General features: G+C 41.1%; 1 protein-coding gene across 1 annotated transcript in view; it reads left to right on the forward strand.

Moving 5' to 3' along the window:
- Positions 1–18142, forward strand: part of LOC145413655 (uncharacterized) — a 334504-nt gene extending 316362 nt beyond the window's left edge. The window contains exons 2-4 of the mRNA XM_080283313.1: positions 1463–1590; positions 5590–5711; positions 17841–18142. Of these exons, the coding sequence (XP_080139439.1) occupies positions 1463–1590; positions 5590–5711; positions 17841–18103 (513 nt within the window). The 3' untranslated portion in view covers positions 18104–18142. The remainder of the gene's footprint in view (positions 1–1462; positions 1591–5589; positions 5712–17840) is intronic.
- Positions 18143–26799: the final 8657 nt, after the last annotated feature.

Genomic DNA, 26799 nt, shown 5'->3' on the forward strand with positions numbered 1-26799 from the left:
GTCATACTTTTTCATTCTTATCACTGATCCTTAGCTACTACATTCATCCTTAAACTGATCCATATTCATTCATACTCATTCTTGCACCAGCACTTACACCCGTATTTGCCTTTATATTCGTGCATACAATATTTTTCACTGTCCTTATTCATCGATCTTCTCACATCCTTAATCATAATTTTTCATCCATCTTCACTCTTACTAATATTCAGTGTCTCTCATTCCTACTTACCAATACCAACACTGACATGTGTCCTCACCCTCAGTCTCACTCACTCTCACATACTCATCCTCACACATCGTTACTCATACTCACTCACCCTCATTTTTCACTCAACCTTACTTTCACTTGCCCTTTTCCTTACTCTTTCAGGCTGACTCATTGTGGCACATTCTCATCACCTTTCCGTTTTCTCCAACTTTCTTTTTAATTTCATCGATTTCATTCATTTCTATTCACCGTAATTCACCCTCAATTTTCGACTGCCGAACTCGTAGAAGTACCTACTCTAAAATATGATAGTTTATACTTTTACCATTATACTTGAACAACTAGTAAAGAGATAAGCAGAATAAAAAGAAAAACTAAAAAAGTATAAATAGTTTTATTAATTCCAGTGCCTTATGACTAGTAGCTTAACTTTTGTTACTAGTTTCTGCCTTCTCTGTGTAATTGACACCTGGTCTCTTAGTCCTGTTACTTCTACCACTATCCCTGTACTTTTCTGAAGCCTTTATAATTCCTGCAGAGATTCATCAACATATTAGAATTGAGAGGGCTGAAGCGTGGGCAAGCCCCTAATTTATGACTGGCAGGTTCAAAAGATCTGTGAAGAAAGGAAATTATTAGACTGCATTCCTCCTTGAATAACGCAACCAGAGATGAGGCAGACTGGTCAACCTTTTTTTTCTCATCATGTATTTCAGCAGTGATGTAAAAAATAGTGGGTTTGCGTATAAATTTTCTTTGCTCAGTTATTTTAATAATATGTCCATATTTCTTATAGTTATTACTAAGGACGGACTTCTTAGTAAATACCACAAGGTCTAAATATAGCTGTATTTTGTGAAGTTAGTATGTGTCGCCCATCCTCACTCTAACTCTTTGCCGTATCCAGCCTCCCTCTCACTCACCCTGCCGCACCCTCACTCTTCTTATATGACGCTACTTCACCTTCACAGATCTTGCCTTGCCATGCCTCCTCACACTCTCTTTGTCCCACTCTGTCTCCCTCTGCCTGGCCCTGTCTCACCGCAACTTATCCTACCTAACCCCAAGTTCCGCTACTAAACCTGCCTGAAGCTATTCCCATCCTCACGCAAACTGATCTATCCACTCCTGCCCCGTTCCCAATCACCCTGCCTCGCCCCTCTCACCTAGCTGATTGTATTAACCCTACCTACTCCTGCCCACCCTCACTTATTCAGACTGCCTCTTCACTCACCTTTCCTACCCCATCAGATCGTGATGCGGTACGATGACCCTGTGGACACAAGTCGCCACATCATCACATTGCGACTCACCACGGGAGGAGGATCCATTGACCCCACCGCACTCTACAACTCATCGTCCACCAGATATGGATTCAGGTATCATATATGCAAATATTCTTTTAGTTAGCCCCTTCAGCCCGATGATGTAGTTTATATTTTTTTTTATAGTTGCTATCTCTACTGCAGTCACGTAACTGTAGTACCTGTCGTTGTGTTATGGTGTTCCTTGTGTCACCCAAGATTCTTGCTCATGAGCTTTTGATGAGAGTTAGGGATTCGTTGGTAAAGTTACAGAGACTAGAGCAATCTGGATTCACGTACAAGAAGTTTTAGTTAACTGTCCTACCACTGCGTGTTCTCGTGAAACACCGACGTGAATCTCAGGAGGGACTGCTAACAGAGTACATATGTTTCAAGAAAGCGTCTGATTCAGTAAATTGGGAAGTACTTTGAGAGATTATCCGGACCATCGGTGTCCTGTACTCGCACAATGAGAGCACTGTCAAGGTGCGGAAAGGGCAAATCAAATTTCTTTCGAGCAAGTTCTGGAGCAAGGCAAAATGTACAGTCGTGGTCATAAATAATCACCTATCCTCTGGTACCCTGTGCCCCAGGCTGGCTCCTTTATGCGTGGCAAGTCTCAGTAGAGTAAGAGGGGCTGAGAGGGAGGGGCCAGAGAGAGAAGGAAAGGTGGGCTGGGGGACGAATGATGGTGTGGGGGTGTAGTGAGGAAGAGGAGGGGGAATGAAATGCGAAGTGGTAGTCACATTATTTGTCTATTATTATCTTTCATTCAGGGCATGATATAAAGGAGTTAATATTCGGTAGATAATGCTGCATTACACCTTGTATAGCGGCGTCAGATAACAAGCTTTAGAGTGGCGATATCAAGGGCTGGCTCGTGAAAGAAATATACTGACGTGACAGATCAAGCATTGGTGCGGAGCCAGATATCAGTGTTTTTCCGTCTATTTTGACTTCGGGCGCAGAATGGAATCTGTTGGCTTAGATTTCCGTAATGTTTGTAAAAGAAACGTCCTCTACCCTTACATGTAATTAATTTCTGGAACTAAATAGCATATGCAACCTTTGATATGGCTGTGCCCACAGTAAATATGATCATCTTCTCTGTATACACTCCCTCTATACAGTTAATATCATGTCTGCTGTTTTATGGCATCTCTATATGAAAAGGCCATTGAAAATAATTGTGCATAAAAGGTAAATTAATTTGATGTCTGTGCACATGGGTCTCTATAATAACTATATCTCTCATAAAATCTTAGAAGGAAAATGAAACAAAATCATACCGAAACTCCCCAAATATACCTGTGTCAATGTTTACTAACATTAGTTAAGCCAAAGCAACCAGGCAAGCCTTTGTAATTAGTCCAGTGGGGTTCTGCCTCACCTCTTGCTGTTTTCGCGGGACCAAGGAAACAGGTTTGTTAATGGCTTGCTGGTTTCGTCTGAACAGCTCCCACTCGTCCTTGGTGTGCTGGAGGAGGCAGGCCCGTGTCCTCCCTTCCTCCGGTTCCCACGCAGTGACAATTGGGGCCCACAGTCTCGATGGCTCAGCACAAATGTTGATCTATTACGTTAGTATATTTCTCTCAGCCTGCCCTTGACATCACCTCCTATCGAAAGCTTGTGATTTGACGCCGCTATACCAGGTGTAATGCAACGTTATCTACCGAATATTGACTCGTTTACATCATGCCCTGAATGACAGAAAATAGACAAACAATGTGACCACCACATCACATTTCATTCTCCCTTCCTTACTTCCAATCCCTCCCCTCCCTCACCCCGCCCCCGAACCATCACTCGTCCCCCCAACCACCTTCCCTTCTCTCCCTGGCCCCTCCCTCTCAGTCCCTCTTATTTCAGTGTGACTTGCCGCGCATAAATGAGCCAACCTGAGGCAACGGGAAGCGGAGGATAGATGATTATTTATGACCACGACTGTACATAGTTTTGGTGCTGGAAAGTGTTGTGAATTGGAGTCATTGTGGAGCAGCAATTGACAGTCATTTTGTCCTGACCTTGACATTGCTGATGCCGAAGTTATCCTAACGGAGTCGTTGGAGCCTCTCTTCAGTGCTGCCGAGGCACTTCATGAAGAGGAGAAACTACTGGGACTAAAAAGCATCCTGGGCCCAAACCAAAGTCCTAGCATTAAGTGACCTGTTCGATGAAGTAGTACAGCCTAGTCAGGCATGTGGTGAGGACGTAGTTGTGGAGTGATTTACTTATATTGGCAGCATGACCCATGGCAATGATTCAGATGATGAGATGATTCATCACATCTGTCTTGATTACGGTGTCACGAATTCATTCATTTCGAATATTTGTTTTCCTCGACATTTATGCATAGGGGAAAAAGTTCATATCTGCAGGGCAATGGTGCTCCCTGTCAGTGTATGGCTCTAAGATAGCAGTGCCTTCGAGGTAACAAAGTACAGTAATTTCTTTGATATGAGGTGCCATCGCAGGATCATGAAATATAGCTAGTTCGACACAAGGAGTAATGAGCGATTATTATGGTGTCCCTGTTAATTGGGTGGAGAGACGCAAATGAGGCATCCAACCGAGAACCAAACCTCCATGCTTTTCCTCGCGCCGTGCTGTCGTGAGGCGCTTTCAACCGCAAGGAAACATCGGGTCACTGCACGGGATGCCCCGCATGCGCGATTGTTTGCATGAGGTTGATGAACTGTTCAGCCAAACAAACCACGGCTGATCAACAACCCCATGAGACTGAATCAGGGCTTATTTATCGGAGTAATGCGTTAATGTCAACTCCGGCCATATGGAACGTGGGTAGCTTTCCTGAAGATGATGTTGCTCACAGGATGCTATATGAAAGAGAACTTGGAATGGAAGTGGCCAAACGGGAGGCCACAGAACTCATGGAAGGAGCAAGTCAACTGTTTCTACCGAGAGCTACTCGAGATGGGAAGAGTTGCTACCTAAGGACTTGCACAGGCTGCCCGTCGTGAGGTGGGTCAGAAGGTGAGTGGGGCATTGTTTGGCCGTGGCGTCCGCCCTGACTTAGAGTGACGGTAATATATACTTAGAAGAGAATTATCGAACTGGAAGGATTAGATATAGCCATCACTGACCTTCTTACTATTAGGGTGCTCTTCTGAGTAAAGTCGTAAGGAAGTAGCAGCAATATAATAGACAAGTACGCCATCTGGCTGAAAGGGTTATTTTTTTTTTATTCTAGTTTTTCATTCATACAGTTATGAAGTTGCGTGTAGGATTGTTTATCTTTTAAACTTAAAAACAATCATATGCCGTACTTTCTCTACACCTGCGTAGTGCTTGACTCATTAGTTGCTGTGTGGTGTTCTCGTACATCTCTCATGTAAGCCAAGAGATGGGAGGGGGGGCGGGGTCTCTTCACGAATAGCTTCTTTAAACGGGGCGGCGTCAAAGGCTTTTGCTTCATCAGCTCCCTTTCTCATACTGACTATTAAGCTTCTCTTTCTTTGTCACAGTGTTGCATAATTATCCCTCTACTGTCGCTCTTTCAGTGGTGACTGGTCACTGCTCTTTTGAATTGTGGTTACATCCCTCTTCCATTACGGCGGCATGCAGCATTCATCTAGGAAGGCACTCCCACCCCTTTGTCTGTCCGACTCGAATGCAAGACTGACTTAACCAATATTTTCACTCATTTGTATATGCAATAGGTTACCTCTGGAACCTGCTTCCTTTGTGTGTATTCCCTTGTACCTATAACTCCCAATCATTTAAAGGCAATGTGTCCAACCATGTCAGTATGGACGGATCTTGAATATGGTTTTCTTCTGTTAAGATTTCCTGGAAGGATAAACTATTTAGCGGGCTTCCAGCCTTTATTTCTTTTCTTCTTTCCTTAAAAAACTGAATATTAAAAAGATGAAATACAATAAATGTAGAAATATGATCACCTAAGAAAATGTTTCTATTCCTATTAAACTCAAATAATTCACGATACTTTGAAGCCATGACACCCAAAACAAAACATCTCTGATAATAGTAAGCACATATGAAGGCCTGGTTATCTTTCAGACTGGCTAACATGTTTGAAAAATACGATTTCAGGTACAGACTCGGCGGCCTCCACATGCTTCAGCGATACGTGGTTTCCTTTGAGGGATTTCGAGGGGAGAAAACTGTCGCCATTAGGACGCTTCTTTCCTTCCTGACGGGCGACGACGATGGAGGTGAGTGGAAGAGAGAGAGAGAGAGAGAGAGAGAGAGAGAGAGGGAGAGGGAGAGGGGAACAAAGCTAATTTCAGAGAGAGAGAGAGAGAAAAAGAGAGAGGAGGGGGGGGAGAACAAAGATAATTTGAGAGAGAGAGAGAGAGAGAGAGAGAGAGAGAGAGAGATTAGAAAGAAAGCAAAGCTTGCCTGCTAGGAAACTGATACAAGGAAAAAAAAAAAGGAGGAAAAAGAAATGAAAATTATGATATAATAGTAAGGTCACAACAGAACATACCCACATACGAGTATAGTTTTCATTTCATTAATCATTATGTGTGATATCCATTTTATATATTTTGTTCCAGACTACTCAGCTTAAGAGAGACCTTTAGCCGCAGAGGACTTTCATCACTCGCTTCACCACCGGAGGGGTGTCCTAATCCTATGAAAATCTTTTGGTAGTAGTAAGAGTAAAATATGTCATTGTATTGACAGGGTTAACCCTATATATTTAATTCCTTCATATGCCTCTGGGCTGAAGAAATAAAAAGCGTGATTTGCCTGGAAAGTATTACACAGACACCTTAATAGACTTGCTCATTAGCCTATATACTTTCACTCTTACCGGTACAGAAGAGGCAATGAATTTCGTTACTACGCCGCCAGCTCTACATTCGTTAGTGATCAAGGTTCATGTAACCTATCTCTGTTTATCTTTCCGTCCACCCATCAGGCCACCCAGCCATTTACAATATTATCTCTATCTGTTCATCCATTCATCCATCCATATCCATCCTTCCTTTCATTCATTCATTCATCCAATATTGCTCGATTGATTGATTCATTCATTCATTCATCCAATATTGCTCGATTGATTGATTGATTCATTCATTCATCCAATATTGCTCGATTGATTGATTGATTCATTCATTCATTCATCCACCTACCGAACCACCCACACATTCATCCATCCATTCATCCATCCATCCGTCCAGCCATTCATCCACTCACTCGCCCATCCATTCATCTATCCGTTCATCCATTAATCCACCCACCTATCCATCCATCCATCCTTTTATCTATCCGTACATCCATCAGTCCATCCATTCACCAATCCATTTATGTATCCGTCCACCCATCCATCCATCCATCTGCATATCGGTCTGTCATTGTATGTATGTATGTATGTATGTACTGTATGTATGTATGTATGTGTATATGTATGTATGTATGTGGGTATGTATTTATGTATGTATATGTATGTATGTATGTATGTGGGTATGTATGTATGTACTTATGTCTATCTATCTATCTATCCTATCTATCATATCTATCTGTCTATCTGTCTACCTTTCTATCTATCTGTAATTCTGTCTGTCTGTCTATCCATATCTGTCTTTCTTTCTGTTTATCAACCAAATGTTTGATGATGCGTTCCGAAAGTTCACTGGAGATGCCAGGAAATGCCAGTCAATCAGCTCCGTTCATTGCTTGGCCTGGCCAGTCGCCACTATACCCGAGCTACGAGAGCGCTTTTGCTCGTGCCTGCGACCCGTTGAGGGGGGCATCCAGCAGCAGAACTGAGCCGCCGGGAGCCGACAAGGGCAAGGGAACCGTGAAATGGTGTTACAGGACACTGGCCCTGATGTCTTCGTCCATAGCTCTGGAATCGCTGTACCAAATTCACGGCATTTCTGGCGCTCTTTAAGTGAGGGAGAGACGGTGGAATTTCGTCTCGTTCAGGCTCCCAAGGGTCCCGAGGCTAGGGATGTCACTGGACCGGGGGGTGTTGCTGTGAAGGGCTCTGCCCCTGCACGTCGGCGCCCCACGGCCCGGAGAGGCCGGTCTGGGGATCCTGGGGGTTCTGGCGAGATAAATACTATCGTTGCGATGTGCATCGCGACGGCTGAAGCTTTTAGTGGGGGTGACAAGGCGGTTCTGTCTGTTCTCCTACATCAAATTTTTGAGAAGAACGGGCTTCCGCGCCTTGCCATCCCTCAAAGCTTTGCCCGCGGTACACGTTCCCCCCCCTCGTCGGGAGCATCAGGCCTGGCGGCGGCAGCCACCACCATCCTGCACAACACTGCGGATACGGCTGCAGCTGGATGCCTCACTCAACAGGGCGATTGGCACTGCCAGTGACATTCCGATCACCGACCTGGCACCGTCACAGGCCATGGAACTTGAACTCAGGGACACTGGCGTCTAGGTTCACCTCCCGCCGTCAGGAGCCGAGGAGGAGCTGGACTCCCGTCCCTTCCGTCCATCTGGCCGTAGAAGAGCTCCCCTCCTCGCCTTCTCCATCTGCTGCCGACGTTGTGGAGGTGCCTCTACCATCACCATCTGACGACGTCTCTTGCTCCTCCTCCCCCCCATCACCTACGGGGAAGAAGAAGAACAAGAAGAGTGGCAGGCGCAAGGCCGACCCTTCCAGCGTCTCCAGGCGCCTCTGGCCACTCTTTCCACCACTTCCGGCCGCCGACCACCTTGCCTCCTGCACGCATACGTATTTGGAGGAGCTTCTCAATAACCTCACGGATCCGATAGATGACTACGACATTCTGCCTTTCATCTACCGGCAGCTCTTTCAGGAGATACGTGAGGCTTACATTTCCAACGCCCTCTCTCCCGCTCGAGAAGCTAATATCCGTGCCAACATCTCTGCAGTTCCCGATCGTGCTGCTATGGTCCACTACATCGTGACCAGACTGCTATCTTAAATTTACTGCCCCCTGTTCCATCTGTCTGCCTTTGCACTTGACCTGCCCTCCGCCTTTGCCTGGGACACTGTCATGGCCGGCTCTCCCGCTTTTATAGTTTTTTCCTGCTTGTCTGTTCCTTTATCGTGCCCACCTCTGAGGAGCTCTTTGTTTGCCCGTGCCCCACCACTGTTAGTGTGGGGCGAATATTCACAACAACAGCCAGTCAATTGCCCCAGGGTCGGAAAGGCAGACAATCAGTTTTTGATGTTTCAGTCTTCCCGTAGACAACGCACAACGGTCTAATTGCAACATTGTTCCCAGTTATACTGCTGGGTGAACAGGGACGTGGGGAAAGCAGACTTTGTCCTTGAGTCTAACTGGCCCCACTTTGGATGTGCTGCCACTGTAACACTGGCTCCTCCGCTGAAAAAAAAATAAAAAATAAAAGTTTCAAATGACACTATGTCTCTTCAGCAGCACAGCATCATTCCATCCTAATTTCTTCAGCTCTAGAACATTATATTTACTTTGTTTTTTCAACCATTAGACTTTCTCTTCATTCTTTAAGGAGAGAGACTTTTCGAACTCGAGCGGTTAGACACAGATTTCATTAATTCCTTCATTGTCAGAGGTTTCCCTGAAGCTGATTAACCCTTTCAAGCTCGGGATAAATCTAGAATTGTATATCAGCTAACGCCACATTATTTTGTCTATCTGAAAGTGAGCCAGAGAAGCGTGAAAATGTTAATGTTGTGCCCATTAGTTTTTTCCTTGGGAGAATTATAGTACAGTACTCTGTTCCGACTGAAGCCAGTTGATTTTAGTTAGCTGAGAGTGTCATGGGAGCCTGAGACTTTTCACCCCAACAGGAAATCAAAGCAAACACCTATCAGAATCATTAAAAGAAAAATACAAGTACTGTCTCACGAAATCATTTCTGGTATGCTCGAATAACGTGAAAATCACTCGAAAGACTTTATGCCTCTTCGACCAACGGGTAACTTACAGGTCGTGTAGACTGAAAGTGTGGATACGTAAGTGGTAATGGTATGGACATTAGTGAACTATTCCTTGCACAACCTGGGTAACTGTGCCTTATCATATACTGGCAACTGTAGATAGCACTGCAGTGTTCTAGCTCAGTGTAACTCATACAATGTTCATTTCACCTCACTCCGATTTACTCAGAACCACTCCCTTCCCCTCCACTGACCGCATAGTTTTCATGGTAATTCCTTCTTTAACATGCTTTTGCTCAGTCCAGTGCACTGACACACTGTACCCATTCTAGTTCATTATATACTTAGTCATATTCACTCTTATCGACTCTGACTCACTTCACATTCATCACCGCTAAGAGTAGTTCACCTTACTCACCCTTACCAACTCTGATGCACTCTAACTTCATCCGTAATTACTCTAGTTCTTCTAACCTCATCCTAATGCGGTATTACTTTTTCCTGTCCATTTGAACTATCTCAACTCCTTGACTTATTCTGGGCAAATTCTGCATTCGTAATCGCAGGAAATAGTTCTAGCTCATTTTAGCACACCCTTACTTATTTCAGTCCACTGTCATCTCAACTTCGTACCACCGTGACATTTTATCCAACTTAGGGGAATTTTATTCGAATTGGAAGAGGTTTGGTACTGGCCTTTCTTGACCATTCAGTTAGAAAGATTACCAGTAAAACGCCTTCGTCGGCGAGGTACGAGCTAGGCCATTTTAATCTGAAAGCATTGAAATGTCGCCTTACACCCGAGGATGCCTAGAGCATATTGATAGCTATCTACCTACCAAGTTTCATGCCTTTACGACAATCTGTCTGGCCTGTGGCTCCTCTTTCGAAGATTTTCGACATGCTATACTTGGTGCGTGTCACGTGCCACGTGCACCGCCTGTGTGTGATGAAACCTGTCAAAAACAATTCTTAAAGAATTGGGCTATCATACGGTGCATACCACGCACTGATCAGCCCTGTGGTTCCTGAGATATGTTTCTCAAAAGCTTTACGATCGGGCCGGGTTGGGCCGCTCCTATGTGAGAAAATGGTACTACTTGACAAGAGACTCCTGAGGGCTTCACCCTCGCTCGTAAGCAAATCGTCTGTTCGGTAGCCCTAAGAAACATAAAAATACATCATGCAGGGTTAACTCACCCAAACTCACTCCTATTCACTCCATATCACTTTAGTGCAGTGGTACTCAAATGGTGGACCGCGGTCCGAATCCGGACCGTGACGAGTTTTGGTACGGACCCCAGCGACTTCCATCAGTGAATGTTCAGTATCGCCCTCGAAAGAAAGAAACACAATATTTAGCATCTCTGGATGAGTTGTGTCCACAATAGGTCACAAATAAATATAATTTCATCGGGTTGCAAGTTATATTTATCTTCTGCGGTAATACCAACATGTCCAGTTGATGGTTTTAATGCAGACGAGTAAGCTAACTGATCAACACAGAAGCTACTAATTTTTCCACCTACTCCACTGTAGGTGCTCACATCAGTCAAAGTAACGTGAGTTTCATAATACTAATTAGCATATCATCACTGTGATCTCGTCAGCAGTAAATATTGATAACATGATAACAGGATTCCTAGCCGGAGGAATTCTGTATTTAGCATGCTGCACTGCATGTACTCGTACCCACAGATTGTTGTCATTGGCTTGTTCAGTTGGTGAACTGACGAAAAGATACTGAAGAGTATTGACACTGGTTACTGATGGACTGTATGGTGCTAAAGTGGTGGGGGTAATGCTAGCCTAAAATGACTGCTTATGTAGGGATGGTAATAGTAATTTGGGCAATAGAAGAATGTCGTTTTGTCTCTTTGATAAGATGGGAGTCTGGAGAATACATTTTTGTGTCTTAACCACCTTGACAACAAAAGAGAATATCTACTTTAAAGCTTATTTCACTTTTGCACAGGGTTAATACCCTGTGCAAAAGTGAAATAAGACTTTCCGAGCAGTTTCGATATATTTTAAAAAACTAATTACTCTGCATCCTAAAATAAATGCAAGTATTTTATTCCATTACTAATATTAAATAAAAGATTTCACATCTGGACCTCGGCTACATCGGAAGATAGCATGACTGGACCTTCATAGAAAGTAACTGAGAAACCGTGCTTTAGTGCTTCAGTCTGCTTTTTACCACTCACCTACTTGGGTCAGACCTTAGCATTTATGTTACCCTGTCACTCCATTCTGGACGATGGTGGTGTGGTAATGCTGCTTGGAAATATTTCTTGGTATTCTCTGGCTCTAATTTGGCAGTTCATAACATTTGCTGCATATTCTGCAGGTGCAGATAATTGCAGGAGTTTGTTTAAGGTTTAAAGAGAGGTTTAAAGTGGAACTTGTGCTCGGACTCACTGTCTTTAGGCAGTTTGTTGTACTATTCTGAAGGTGTGTGAGAGATTTCCGGTATTTCATCCAGGATTTAAGAGCGAGAGCGGAATCTTTGCTTCCTTTGTCTCTCTGTTGACTCCTTGGTCCTCGTTAGATAGTTTGCACCAGCCTCTGGCACTATTTTCCTGCTATAGATGTTCTCATATAATTTACTTGAGCTTTCAGAAGTGTGGGTAAAACCTAACTATGAACTTCTTGGAATTCAGTAGGCAGTTTGTAAGAGTCAGTGGCATCGTTCTCTCGGAACGAATGATTTCAGGTACCGTATTTGTTTAAGGTTTGAGGAGAATGAGTAAAATCTATTAACTCCTTGGTCATTCGCAGCAGTATGTGACTGTTTTCCCTGAAAGGGTGATTTGTCGAAGGTTTTAGGAGTGAGTGAATTTAGTACTCCTTTTATATACCTGTTGACACTGTGGCTGTCTTTAGGCATTTTACAACAGTTCTGGCATAATTCTGGGGAAGGAGAATTGAGGTGTTTGTTCAAGGTTTTAGAAGCGACATTGGAATCGTATCTAATAACTTCTTAACACGTTTGGAGCAGTTTATGGCACTCTTCTGCAGGTACAGGTGATTTCAGTTATTTGCTCAACGTTTTAGAAGCGTCCATGGAATCATGTTTTGTTAAACCTTTCTACTTCGTGGATGCTCTTTTTCATTTTGATCGTGCCTCACAGGACAATTTTATTCAACTTAGGAAAATCCCTTGCAACTGAAGAGGCTATTGAAGGCAACATTAACTACTCCATTTCGAAAAGTGTCCCTAAACGAAATGAAATCCTAAGAAACAGCAAGAGCATGATGAAAATGGAGTACTCTGCGGTTGAATGTTAATGTCACAGTTCATCAGTAGTTCAGTAACTCAGTAGCAACTGCATATGGAACTTTGATATTCTCTTGACATGTTTTTGCTGTCTCTCCCATGATATGATGCTATGACAGAAAATAAAATATCGTCGTATCTACGCAAAATCAGATAGGTAAGGAAGAGGTGCTTTGGACAGACAGTTACAATTAGCTTAGGAGTGACTTCTCGTTGTATACGAATTAAAAAGTCTAAGTGAATCCTTTCAGTACGGGGATTTTTTTTTTTTTTTTTTTTTTTTTTTGATACCTCCAAGAAACTACGTTAGTATGAGAAAGTAGAGCTGTCGTCCATAATTCCCGCACACCCTTTCAATACAGGGTGTAAAACTAACGAGATCGTACTAACCAAATCAGAAATATTAAAGCCAGTAACAATCAAGCAACGTGAAGGGCTGTAATCTCGCGTCCGAACCCCAGATGTGTAAAAATATTACTGACCAGAACTGTGCCTCTCGTAGTGAAGAGTTAAGTGTCAGTAGATATTCCTTGGTTTAGATCCCCGAGGCACTGCTTGCAGGAAGCTTACAGGAGGCTTTGATGTCCCCTGCAGCGTGACATCACTAACTGTAGGATTAAATATTCATATAGCAGCGGTTGTGGCTACTGCATCTCTGTCTGTTATTTATCCAGCCAGCCACTGACTGGCACTTCTTCACAACTTGCTGTCACTGAACGCAACCTATCATTTATACTGATGCCTTTGGTCCTGTATTTTACTTATTCTTTCCTTTAGCACCAGAGGACGGATTTACGTAGGAATATAGTGTGAAAGTGCCATGTAAAATTTCCCCAAGGACTTCCAAGGCTGTAACAGACTGAATGCTCCACATGAGTATTGATAATTTTAGTGGATACTCTCCCACCACAAGCAAAAGCCATTAAATTAAATATCTATATTTGAAACATATAGATGAGAGGGCAAAGGAAGGAGTATGTATAGTTGTGAGTAAAAGATGGAAGAGGAGCATAAGACTGTATGGATCAGTTGGTTCAAGGATTGTGTGGGTAAAGTTGAAAGTTGGAATACAAACGTGGGCGATTGTGTGTGTGTGTATGTGCCAACGCAAGATCGTGCTAGAAGAGTGAGAGAAGAGTTCTGGACAAATGTAGAAGTGTGCATGGAAAAGTTTGGAAGGAATGAGAGAGTGTTTTTGATCGGTGATATGAATGGTAAAGTAGGGAATGTGAAGGTGGATGGAATAGTTGGTGAGTGGGGTGTGCCTGCTGAGATAGATGAGAATGGGAGTGCGTTAGTGGACATTTGTGCTGGGAGGGGGTTGGTGATAGCCAATACCCTCTTCAGGCATAAAATGATCCACAGGTATACATGGCGAGTGATGAGAAGGGTGGGTGGTGAACTGAATGAAAGGAAGGCAATGATTGATTATGTGTGTGTGGATGAAAGGATGCGAAGATGTGTAATGGATGCAAGAGTTTATAGAGGTTGGGGGAGTGGACTTTCTGACCACTACTTGGTGGTGGCCAGAATTAGAATTCAAGTAAGATGGAGGAATAGAAGAAGGGAAAGACGAGAGGAAGGAGTAGTTGCAAGGAGAGTGGAAAGGTTACAACAGGATGAGAAAAAGGCAGAGTATAAGAGAGAAGTGGAGGAACGATTGGGCAAATATGAATTGGAGCAGATGGGAGATGTGGAAGGTGTGTGTAGGATATTTACAGAAGAAATATGTGCAGCATGTGATGTGGTGTGTGGAAGGAAGAGAAGACGGAGGGGGGTGCAAGGAACAGCGTGGTGGACTGAAGAGGTGAAACAGGCTGTGGCACAAAAGAAGAAAGCATACAATGAATGGATGAGAAATAGGGGCGTGGAAGAAGTTGAGAGGCGGAAGAGAGAGTTATATGTAGAAAGAAAGAGAGAGGTGAAAAGATTAGTAAGAGAGAGTGAGAAGAGTGGATGAGGAATTTGGAAGGAATTTGAGTGTAAAGTGGAGGGACTAAGAAAATGTTCTGGAAAGAGGTGAAAAGAGTAAGACAGGGTGGAAGTGAAGTTAGCAGGGGAGTGAAAGATAAAAATGGGAGATAACTAGTGGAGGAGGGAGAAAAAGTGAGCAGATGGAGAGAACACTTTAAGGAATTGTTGAACATAGAGGATGGAAGTAATGCGAGTATAAGTGGCTGGGGAATGGCTGGGAGGAGGGAGGTGAGAAGACAGGAAGAAATCAGTAGGATAGAAGTTGTGGAAGCAATGAAGAAAGTTAAATCGGGGAAAGCCCCAGGAATTGATGGAGTGTGTGGTGAAATGCTGAAGCATGGGGGAGAGATAATAGTAGAATGGATGTGGAAGATGTGCAGATTGGCCTGGGCGGAAGGTAGAGTCCCGGAGGATTGGAAGTCAGGTATAATTATTCCCTTGTACAAAGGAAAAGGGGAAAAAGAAGTGTGTGGTAATCATAGGGGCATTTGTCTTCTTAGTATAATAGGAAAAGTGTATGGTAGGATACTTATTGACAGAGTTAGAGAAAGAACAGAGAAATTAGTTGGAGAAGAACAGGGAGGCTTTAGGAAGGGAAGAGGTTGTGTAGATCAGATATTCATTCTTAGATCTTTAGTGGAAAAGTTTCTAGAGAAGGGAAAGAAGTTGAATGCGGCTTTCATGGATTTGGAGAAAGCATATGACAGGGTGGATAGACAAGGATTGTGGAAAGTGTTAAGAATATATGGAGTAGATGGGACGTTGTTGAATGCTGTGAAGAGTATGTACGATGGTGCGAAGGCTGCAGTGCGTGTGGATGGTGAACTAAGTGAATTTTTCTCTTTGAAAGTTGGGTTGAAACAGGGATGTGTCATATCTCCATGGTTGTTCAATTTGTACATGGATGGGGTAATAAAAGAGGTACAAGGTAGGGTAGTGGATGTTGGAGTGGCCCTGGTGAGAGAGGATAGTGTTTGGAAACTCCCTGTACTGTTGTTTGCAGATGATACTGTGTTGTTGAGTGAAGACGAAGGGGAGCTGTAAGGCTTGGTGGATGAGTTTGGGAGACTGTGTAAGAAACGGAATCTAAAGGTGAATGTAGGGAAGAGTAAAGTAATGGTCTTTGAGAGAGGTGAAGTCAGTGAATGTACAGCGAGGTTGGATGGTGAGGAATTGGAAAATGTGAGTACGTTTAAGTACTTGGGTAGTGTGATGAGTAAGGATGGAGGTTTGGAGGGTGAAGTGCTTGAAAGGGTACAGCAGGGAAGAAAGGTTGCTGGTTCTTTGACAGCAGTGATAAGAAACAGGGAAGTGGGCATGGAAGTGAAAAAGTTACTACATGACAATATTGTGATACCAACTCTAACGTACGGAAGTGAAGCTTGGACGTTGTTGGAAGGACACAAGTCAAGAGTGAGAGCAGTGGAAATGAGTTATTGAAGAGGAGCCTGTGGAGTCACATGGAGAGAGGCTGACGAATGAGGATATAAAGGAGCGTTGTGGTGTGGATGTGGATGTGACAGGAAGCGTTATGAGGAACACACTGAGGTGGTTTGGCCATGTGGAGAGGATGGAGGGTGAAAGACTGACGAAGAGAGAGTATGTGAGTGAGGTGGAGGGGGGAAGAGGGAGGGGGAGGCCGAGGATGAGATGGAGGGATGGGGTGGAGAGGTATATGAAAAAGGGGTGTGTGAGTTGGGAGCAGGGCAGTGAAATGGCGGGGGACAGGGCGACTTGGAGGCGATTTGTTTGTGGCCACCCCAAACGGGATTAAGGCGTCTGGCAATAGATAGATAGATAAACAGAAACATCTGACTTAAAGTTTGCTTACAGTCTGAAGTACGTGAATGTGGAAAGAATGGCTTTTGGAGTGGAGCAGAGAATGTCGAAGGTAAATAGAGTTTCAACTTATTTTAACTGGACAGATTATGGTACTTCTACTTTTGTATTCTTCCATTTTTCTTTATTCTGAATCATACCCACTACACGTAACAGAAGTAGGCTAGGATGACCGTTATAGTTAGCTGGGTAGATAGATTGAATGAGAGAGAGAGAGAGAGAGAGAGAGAGAGAGAGATCGGTGGGTAAACAGGTAGATAGATAGAGAGATGATAGGCAGGTCTACAGAGAGACAGGGACAGAGAGATTGATGGTTAATAAATTTCGAATGTTATCTGCATTTGATTGCAAAGTACAGGTTTCAGCGTCCTGGCTCAAATGATGTATGAAGTGCATTTTGTGTAAGATGGAAAAATATAAAGGATAAACTGATTGAAGACAGAGAATTTCTTATGAAGCCTCGCCCTCGACCACCAAAATTTCTCCACTGCAGTGCACAAGCATTGCTTCACAGTAATATTTATAATTTCCGAGCATTCCGAAACACATATTATCCAACTTGTGCAGTTTGCTTCTTCCTCAATATATCTGATTATTTTTACTTTTTTTTTTATTCCTCATGGTGAGATATCTCCCTTGTTGTGGACAAAACTTTTTTCACGTTCCTCACCTGAATATCTAAAACAACGAGACTCTGAAAGCAGACATGACCTGACGTGTGGGTTTGATGTGCGTCCATTTTGTTACTTGTTCACACTACTTCCCTATTCGTGCTTATATATTTCTTGGGAAGATTTTCCTCACTTGAATATACACTGTTTCTCAGAATCTCGGAGCAAATATTACCGGGATAGTGTAAGTTAACTGAACAGCCATTTCATTATTTTTGTCAGATTGCTTTTCTTGATCTACTTTAATAATATATCTACAAAAAACAAAATTATTCTTACTGAATAATCAGTAATTTATGAGTATCTCAAAGCAAACTTGCCATATTTGTTTAGTTTAACCCTTTGACTGAGGTGGGTTCAATTCAGCTGTATGAAATCACTAGAATAGACTAAAGAGAGAGAGAGAGAAGCTCTCACCTCTTGGCTATAAAATTAGTTTTTTTATTTTCTTTTTATTAACCGTTTTGCTGTTGTAAGTTTTTTTAGAACCAATTAAACCGTCTGGCGTTACCCATGCGTGGTTCGCATGCCGTAGTCAAAGGGTAACCTGTGTAACTATTCTTTTATACTTTGTCACCATTCCTCATATATATTATTACTCCTTCTTCATATTATGACTAATGGCTGTTGTTAGTGTTTATGTATATTACAACTCCTAAACTTAATTAGATATTACTCCATACGTATATTACTTCATACTTACAATATGATTTCTCCGCAGTGGACAAGCTGTACAACCTGACGGGTATATTCCTGGTGTTGGGCATCTCCACGATCATCATGGTGGTGGTGATGGTGTGTGTAGGCTACGAGAAGCTCATCACCAGGAAGAAGGACGAGTGCTGCCAGTTTCTTTGTTGTCGCCGGAAGAGTCGGGGAAGTGCCAGACCTCCGCCAAAATCCTCGATCTCGCCCGAACCGTTGGTGGTTAGAGACGGCAGAGGAGGCTTTGATGAAAATGCTACTGTTAATATAAGATACTGAGAATATACAATTCCGTACATGGACGTGACAGAAGCTGCCCTCTAAATTATCCCATATGGAAATATTTACTTATGAAATACCGTCTCCAAAAGTGAGTTATTTTTCCATTTGAGTAATTCAGGACTGCGTAATAAAGACATAAATAAATGCCATAAACATAAGATTGTGGTGCCAGGGCGGTGTGCTTGCCTTAACGATACTTGTATGTGAAATGAACGGAAAATAAATACAACCGAATTTAAAATAAGTGTCTTTCATTGCAGGTCCAATAATCATTGTCTCAGAAACGCTATAGTCACCTTATCGCGTTAGGAACTGTGATGTTGATGTTATATCAAGAGGATGAAAACGAAAAATTGAGAGATAAAAGGTCATATTCTCGTCAGCTAAAGAGGCTCTTTAACACCTCTCTGCGGTTCGTCAACATATTCTCTTACTCTTTTAATGCAATCTACGTTTGTATAAAAAAAAGATATAAATGACATGCAAGAGAGTAAAAGTTGTAATATGCAAACCTAATCGTATGAGAAGAGGTGTTAGAAAGCCTTCTAAGCTCACGAGAGTACGACCTTGCGATACGAAAACTGGGTCCATCACTAGCCTACGTTTGAGATGCGATGTAATAGAAGGATGCGACCATGATCCTTACAAACGCTGATCTAAAAAAAAAAAAAAAAAAAAATGAGCATCTGTAATGCACAACTGAATGGGCATAACAGAAAAGATAGTGAAGGCTATGAGGCTCCTGTTACGGGAAAGTGAATACAAGTATGGGTTAAGCAAAGGATTAGACAGGAACGACACAGTCATCACAAGAGTAAAAGGTGGTGCATGTTTTATTGATGCTGTTATTCCATCTGTCATACTGAAGTGCTAAACAAATGAAGGTGAAAAGATGGGAGAATACGTTGTAACATAGGAAATAATACTGGAATGGCGAATTATTTAAGAAAGCCACAATGAAAAACAAATATTACATAGTAGTAAATTTTTGCTGATGCGCATTGCTTTATCAGTGATGTGCTAAAAAGATGAAAGGAAGAAAGGGTAGAAAAAAACAGCATAAATACGACCCAGATAGAAGATACTACCACCAACAAAAGATGTCGAAGTTAGCCGTGTGTGGGGTATCGAAAGTAAAATATAGAAAATGGAAAAACATTTCAGTATCATACTTTGTATGTGACGGAAAAGAAAGGTATTTGAAATATGAAATGAAAACATTGTGGGCCTATAAGATACGTCACATAAAAAGTCCATTCTTCGTTGCACCATTTGGGATTTAGTATAAAAAGTATTCGATGAGAGAGCCACTATCAGAATGGGATATGGAGACTAAAATGAAAAACGTTTGACATCCGTTTTGTAATGCTAAAATGCAAAGCAATAAATGTGTATGATTCTGTACTGTGCATAAAGGCGAACAACTAATTTTAAAACGGCAACAAAGTTTGTAAAGAACAGTACTTCCAATTTTGAATATTGAACATATTTGGATTTTCTAGATACAGCACACAGGAAAAGGATATGTAGTAAAATACAAATGTATCACAGTTCTCTCCTGTTGAAATGAAAAATTTGCTTCAGCACAACGGTAGAGACAAAGATGGATCCATCAACACAACATTCTAAGGCAAGGATGAGGCGCTGGTGGATTAGACATTCTTTTCAGTGGTTTGTGGAGAGAGAACCACTTGCACTGATTGATGCAACACACATGCGTAGGTAACATGAACTGTGACTTAGTTGTGAGTAAATGCGTGACAAAAGCTTAAGGCCAGAATATGGCATTACGTCACTGTTGGTAAAACCAATACGTATCAGTGTGTGGATAAGTATATAAATTTCTCATTACTGCTGGTTACATGAAAAATTGTAGGTTAGAATAAAAATAAAAAAGGGTATAAGGGAAAATATTCATAGTGCATTGATGTTCCATGTAGTAAACCCTCAAACGATATTCTGTGGTTTTATTTTCAAACTTCTCTGGCGTAATCACAGAATTGCATTCTTGGAAAACGTGTTTCTCAGACAGTTTTAATCACAAGTAAAAGAGGAAAGTCTGCGGATAAGAAGGACACATGGAATAAGATAACCAAAGTGAAACCGCTAGTTCTCTATAAAACCTCCATAGTAACACCTTGTAGTTTTCTCTACGAAGGAGTTATGGAGCCAAGAAATAAGTACAACACTAAATGATGTATGAACCCATCTAAAAGAAAACATGTCTTGCATGATGTAATTGCAAGCATACAAGTAAGAAATGAAGTGTCAGTGCAGTTTAGCCTTATAGCTGTATCAAGGAAAGGGAGCAGTGCGATGGATCCTGAAGCGAGTTCAGCTATCACAGGAAAATTCCATACCATAAACCCCTCCTTAAAAAAAAAAATGTCAAAAATAGAGGTCTGATGAAATGACAAGGAAAGCATATCAGCCACACATGCACACACACATATAGTCTCTTAACCATAATGATCAAAAACTGCCAAGGAAAGAAGTGTAACTTGGTAAGGACAAGTCCAATAGAAAAATTCCTTGCTTCCACCACATCCCAAATCGTTCACAAGCTGTAGAGATAGACTATTATACCCAAACAATATACAAACCTCGTGGCCTTAAACAGAACAGGGAAAGAAATCAGCGTCCATTAGGAAAATACTCTGCTTGGCAATCCCTGAAGTCATTCATAAACTGCCCCAAAATAAAGCTTGTATATATATATATATATATATATATATATATATATATATATATATATATAAAGGTACATTGTGAAACAACATGAAAAACAAGTCAGTAACCTTGATATAAGTCGCCTTACCTTAACTATGCTTAAAATATTCTAAACAGTGTCGAAGAAGAAAAATCCTGAAAATCGTTCCCAAATCGTGGCACATGAATACCCTGGATCAGATTCACAAACAAGCTTTCGATCAGTTTTCTGCCGTAAGGATTATTTGTGTTTGCAGGAAGAACAAAGATCTTTAAAAAATCCAATATTCTCCTTTTCTTATCATTCCTGTGAAAATACATCTTAGTTTCGGCAGGAAATTGATGGTACGTTTATAAGTTTGGGGACCTATTTTGTAATATCTTACCCACACCCCATACAGCACCCAACCATCTGGCTTCATTCCGTGCCATATTTATCTCCGGTTTTGGAAATTTCATAGTACCTTTTTGTTTGCGATTTATTTTGACTGTTGCACCAGAATATCTTCTTCCATTTTAATTATAATTACGTCGATATCAAAAATATATGAATACCGTGCACAAGAATATCGAGATCCAGTATCCAATATAAATCGCTTAGAGAGAAATGCTGCGAAGTCTGAGGTCTCCTGTGCCAACGGGAATAAGGCTCCCTAAGTTTATAGATGTAGTTTGAACTGTATATTCGAATCATATATATATATATATATATATATATATATATATATATATAGATATATATAGATATATAATATCCCTCCCGATATGTAATAGTGTAACTCTTCTAAGGGTACTGCATCAGGGACACGATGGTATTTCATGTCAGGTTTAAGGACTGTGAGAGTAATGTTGAAAATATTAACATGGGAAATGAATATTCTGCATTCTAATCATTCATTGCAGTCTTCTAGTCGTCGCGGTCACGGACACATTTACGGTGTTTGTTCGGACTACATCTAGGCCAGTTTACTCAACTGAGGGAAGTTCTAGCATTTCAAAGGTCATTTGGAATGGTCTTCAGTCCTTTGACTACAATAGTTTCCCTATTCTGAAAAAAAAAAAAATCATAACCTGGTAGTCTGACTAAAATAGTTTAACACGTCCATAGAAAGAGAGAGAGAAAAAAAAAACTAGTACATGCATCATCCACGCATTATTCATGTATGTGTATTCCCTTCACATCTGTGACCTGTTAGTATTATTACGTATTAACATACGAGGAATACTACGAAGTATTAACGATATAGGATTGTTTTAAAGGGTATTGATATTACTCTTTCTTGTTTTTCATCTCCTTCTTCTTATTATTGTTGTTTTCTTCTTGTTAATCGTATTTTAGCCCTTCTGCCTTCTTATTCCATCTTCATTGTCTTCATTTTCCTCATCTTTTCCTCTTTCCCCTCTTGTTCGTATCCTCTGTGAAGCAACATATCCATTCATATACCTAGCTATATATCTATCTTCCTATTCATTTACTCATGAACCTGTGCGACCGTCAATTCCTCTGTCCATCTCCTTTACCATAGTGCCATATAGCAAGGTATAAAGAGCCTAACTTCCATACCATACTGTACAAGCAGCCACAACAATAATCTCACACAGCCACGGTACTTACCATGCTAATTCATTCCATTTTCATAGCATCTCTTTACCTAGCTGTATATTCACCCATCTACCTTCCCACGTGCCCACATGTTCATCTACTTATTTGTCCATCAATCAGTCTAGTTTATCTCTCTGTATCCTGCCTACTTATCTGCCTGCTTATTCATCTATCTGCCTGTATCTTTACTACTACTTACCTACATATCCATCTAATATATTCTTCTCTGTCTATCTGTCTGTCTATTTATCTGCTTTACGACAGTGCCATACTCCAAGCTGTAACCATTCAAGAAGCAACATTAATCTCATACACCCTCAGTAATTATTATACTAACTCATCTCATTTTCATTGCCTCACTCTAGCTCAGTTATCCCCTCCAACTGATGATGTTCACTTCATCATATTCTTGCAGTCTCCACACGATTTTAATTCATTGTAGATTAGTTTTCTTGAACTGGAGGTGTTATAGATAGCCTTCTTTAATTTCTAAGAGGAATAAAATAATCTTGTAGAAGCAAAAACACATGACCAAAAGAGGTCATCGTTTTGAAAGGTTAACACATTCAAATGACGTCTTATTTTATTCTTGATATCGCTAGATCAGTATATTTACTTAAGTAAAGACCGTGATGATAAGGATATTCAGGAAGGATGTAGCTAACCCTACCAGCTCTAAAGATCTCTAAGCTGACTACGGTCATAAAATTATGGAGGTTGCATGAATAATATTAAGCAAACATCACTGTAATGACGGGGTTAATCTCACGACGTGCTGAACCAGACATGTTATATCGTTAGGATCGTTAGGATATTATATTATTCTGGTTATTATACTGTTATTGCTATACTCTTGATATATCAGTGTAATAAATGATACGAAATACATGTGTTTAGTATATTCCTGAGTGCTGATTTTAATGAAAGGCCTATTAGTGTCGTGTTGATTGCGCGCACGTGAGTGTGTATGGGTGGATGGGTGGGTGTGGGTGTGTTTACCTCTTCTTCCCGATGTTGTACTTTGAAATTATTACTGCTACCACTAGACTATTTTATTGAACTTAAGAGATATGCCTTGCAGAGAGAGGGATAATGAAGATTCTGACTAAACTGTCCAGTTCAAAAAGGAAGCTAACATCATCAGGAGACACCAAAAATCAAGTTAAATATACACCAGAAGCTGGGAGCACGCAGAAGACGTTCTCATGTCGTTGAAGGGATTTATGGAGATTAAAATGTCTTCCTTACGACAGCCTTCCCAAAAGTGAATAAAATTGTTTGACGGTAGTGAGAATACAATAAATGTGGTATTACAGAGGATTAATCCCAAAAACGAGGATTACGGATCATACCGCCCCAAATTAGGTGTTCGGGGCAGCTTGGGTGGCGGCCATGGACATTTTACATTGGCCGCCATGATTTGCATTCATACCCATTTTCTGTGGTTATAAAATAAATGATTCACAATCATAAAAGGCGGGTGAGTGACAATGCCAACAGCTGTGAGAAGCTGGAGTGCGCAGTACTGTGAAATCTGTTTCTACATCGTCTGAATCGCATGCCACTGTGGGCTGCCACCTGTCCATTGCCAACTCCACCCCTGCCAAGCTTCTCACTCATGCAAGGAAGGGACTGGGTAACAGCGCGATCGGAAGGGTGCCGGAGATATCAATGTCGTTATTGGTGGGTGGGGAGACGACGCCTTAGGCAGGGATTATTATGTGGAGAGTGGAATGCATCGGCTGCCCTCCCATGCCTCTTCCCATTACTCCATGCCCTCGGGGCCGGATTTGCCAATAGGCCAAGTAGGCCACTAGGGCCCACCGTTATCTCGGGGCCCACTGCCAGCGTATAACCTTATTTCAAGTGTACACCGAATATTTCATTATATAATATATTCACAACCATAATGGCCTCTGTACAATAAGTATAGGGCTTGAAGTATGGGGCCCCAGTACAAAAAGTATAGGCCAGCAGTGGTCTTCAACCGGTGGGCCATGGCCCACTGAAACCCCACAGATAAGTTGTACATGATATAGAACTAATTTGATTAAAAGTAATGATGTGTTACGTTGTGTTGAAATTTTTACTTCTTACATTATAATACTCGACTTATGATATTATGTAATATTTGATGACATTTGGCCATTGCAAAATAATCACAGTAATATATATATATATATATATATATATATATATATATATATATATATATATATATATATATATATATATGCAGAGACTTCACCGTGAAGATATGTATGCAAATTAACCACAGGAGAAATGAAAGGAGCGACAGTGAGTACTTTCGTATATTACATCTTCAGACAGAGTGAGACAGAAACGTAAAGGGTAGAGGTCTTTTACGCACACCCGCAGCAGGCAGTGGCACACAAAACAATGGATGACCTGAATTTTTAGATGATGAACTAAAAATGATTCAGAGTATTGGAAAGACGCTAAAATATCCACAAAGCATACTAACTCAGTGCCACCATACAGCCAAGAAACGATTCCTTGAAGGGAAAACTAATAAGCCAGATCGCCAGAACATTCAAAGAACCCTTGTCCTCCCCTTCCATGAAAATTTTCTTGATGTTGTTCACATACTGAGGAAACTCAATGTACAAGTAGTATTCAAATATGAGAACACCATCAAAAAAAAACTCATCAAGAACAGCCCTTTCAGTAATTCAGGCGTTGTTTAAAAAATCCCGTGTAAAAGCTGTAAAAAATTTTACATAGGACAATCTGGAAAAGATTTGGAAACTAGAATCTCACAACATAAATACAGTGTAATAACAGCCCAACAGAGTAGTGGTTTATTTCAACACAAAGCATCCAGTGATCACCATATTGATTGTACAGGCTCCAAGATTCTAGCAAGATCAAAAAGCTTAGATGAAAGAAATGTAATAGAATCTTGTCTAATTTCTAGCACATATGAAAAGAATGTAAACATGAGCTATGGTCATTTTAAGTGTGATAAATTGTTAACTGAATTAATTTTAAAGCAGTATCCCCCAGACTAAAACGTGATTGTTCCCTGTCGTCTCCTTGTCGTGTAGTCACACCTGTGTGGGACACACCAAACATTAATCCTCTAGGTCTTGAGTTAAGGAGCAGTATTTATCCCCTCCTCCCTCTCCCCTCTCCCCTTCCCCCTCCCTCCCACTCCCCTTCCCTCCCCTCCTACTCCCTCCTCCTTTGTCACGTGCATTTTTTATATTCAGGTCATCCTTTGTTGTGTTCCAATCTCTGCTGCAGGTGACCCTAAGTTAAGCAACAGGTAAAAATTCAGGTCATCCATTGTTCTGTGTGCCACTACCTGCTGCGGGTGTGCATAAAAGACCTCTACCCTTTACGTTTCTGTCTCACTCTGTCTGAAGATGTAATATACGAAAGTACTGTCGCTCCTTTCATTTCTCCTGTGGCTAGTTTGCATGCAATATATATATATATATATATATATATATATATATATATATATATATATATATATATATACTATATATATATATATATATATATACTGTATATATATATATATATATATATATATATATATATATATATATATATATATATATACTATATATATATATATATATATATATATACTGTACTATATATATATATATCTATATAGATATATATATATATATAGATATATATATATATATTGTTACATAGCCTATGATTTCATCATCCTTTGTGTAATTTTAACGCACAGTATGCTGCATGTTTGATCAAGAGCGTGTTCTGCTTCAGTCCCCCCTTCTACCGTTACAGTAGAGTAAGTCGTCCTTTCTGTTGTTCAGAGTAGGATTGTCAGCTCTTTGTCCCCTATGGCTTCATTTGCGCGTCCTTCTTACAAGTTGTATCAAGCTCTGCTGGCCCCTATATAATGAGCTCAGTCTCTGCATTATTGCCACTTAGATCTACTCCTCATTTTGTTCACATCTCTGTCCTCCCCTGTACAGTTGTTATTGTGAGTGCTCAGGAAGTCTCCAGCCATCTAGCAGCTGTGTGTAATTTGAGTATAACTGTTGTTGCATTTTTTTCCTTGTACTGTGTAGCATAGGGTTAATTCTTAGGCCTAGCGAGGTTTTTGTAATTTACGTAAGGTTCTTATTGTCAGCCATCATTAATAATATTTTGTATCTGTAATAATATATCTGGCATTCACTGAGTATTACCCAGTGTATTTTCATTTTATCAGGGCTGACTTAGATAAATTTGCACTTGCTAATTTCGTGTTTATAGAGGCTATTGCAGTTAACCATATATTTAACCTGTTTTTGCCATTACATTATCCTTATGAGTCCTGAATGTTTTGTTGTTAGTTTGAGCATTAAACTTTAACTTGTAATTTTTCCTA

Source organism: Coenobita brevimanus, chromosome 97 (assembly GCF_032717465.1).
Source record: "Coenobita brevimanus isolate Jiangsu-jjx chromosome 97, ASM3271746v2, whole genome shotgun sequence".
In the NCBI taxonomy this organism is placed as follows: domain Eukaryota; kingdom Metazoa; phylum Arthropoda; class Malacostraca; order Decapoda; family Coenobitidae; genus Coenobita; species Coenobita brevimanus.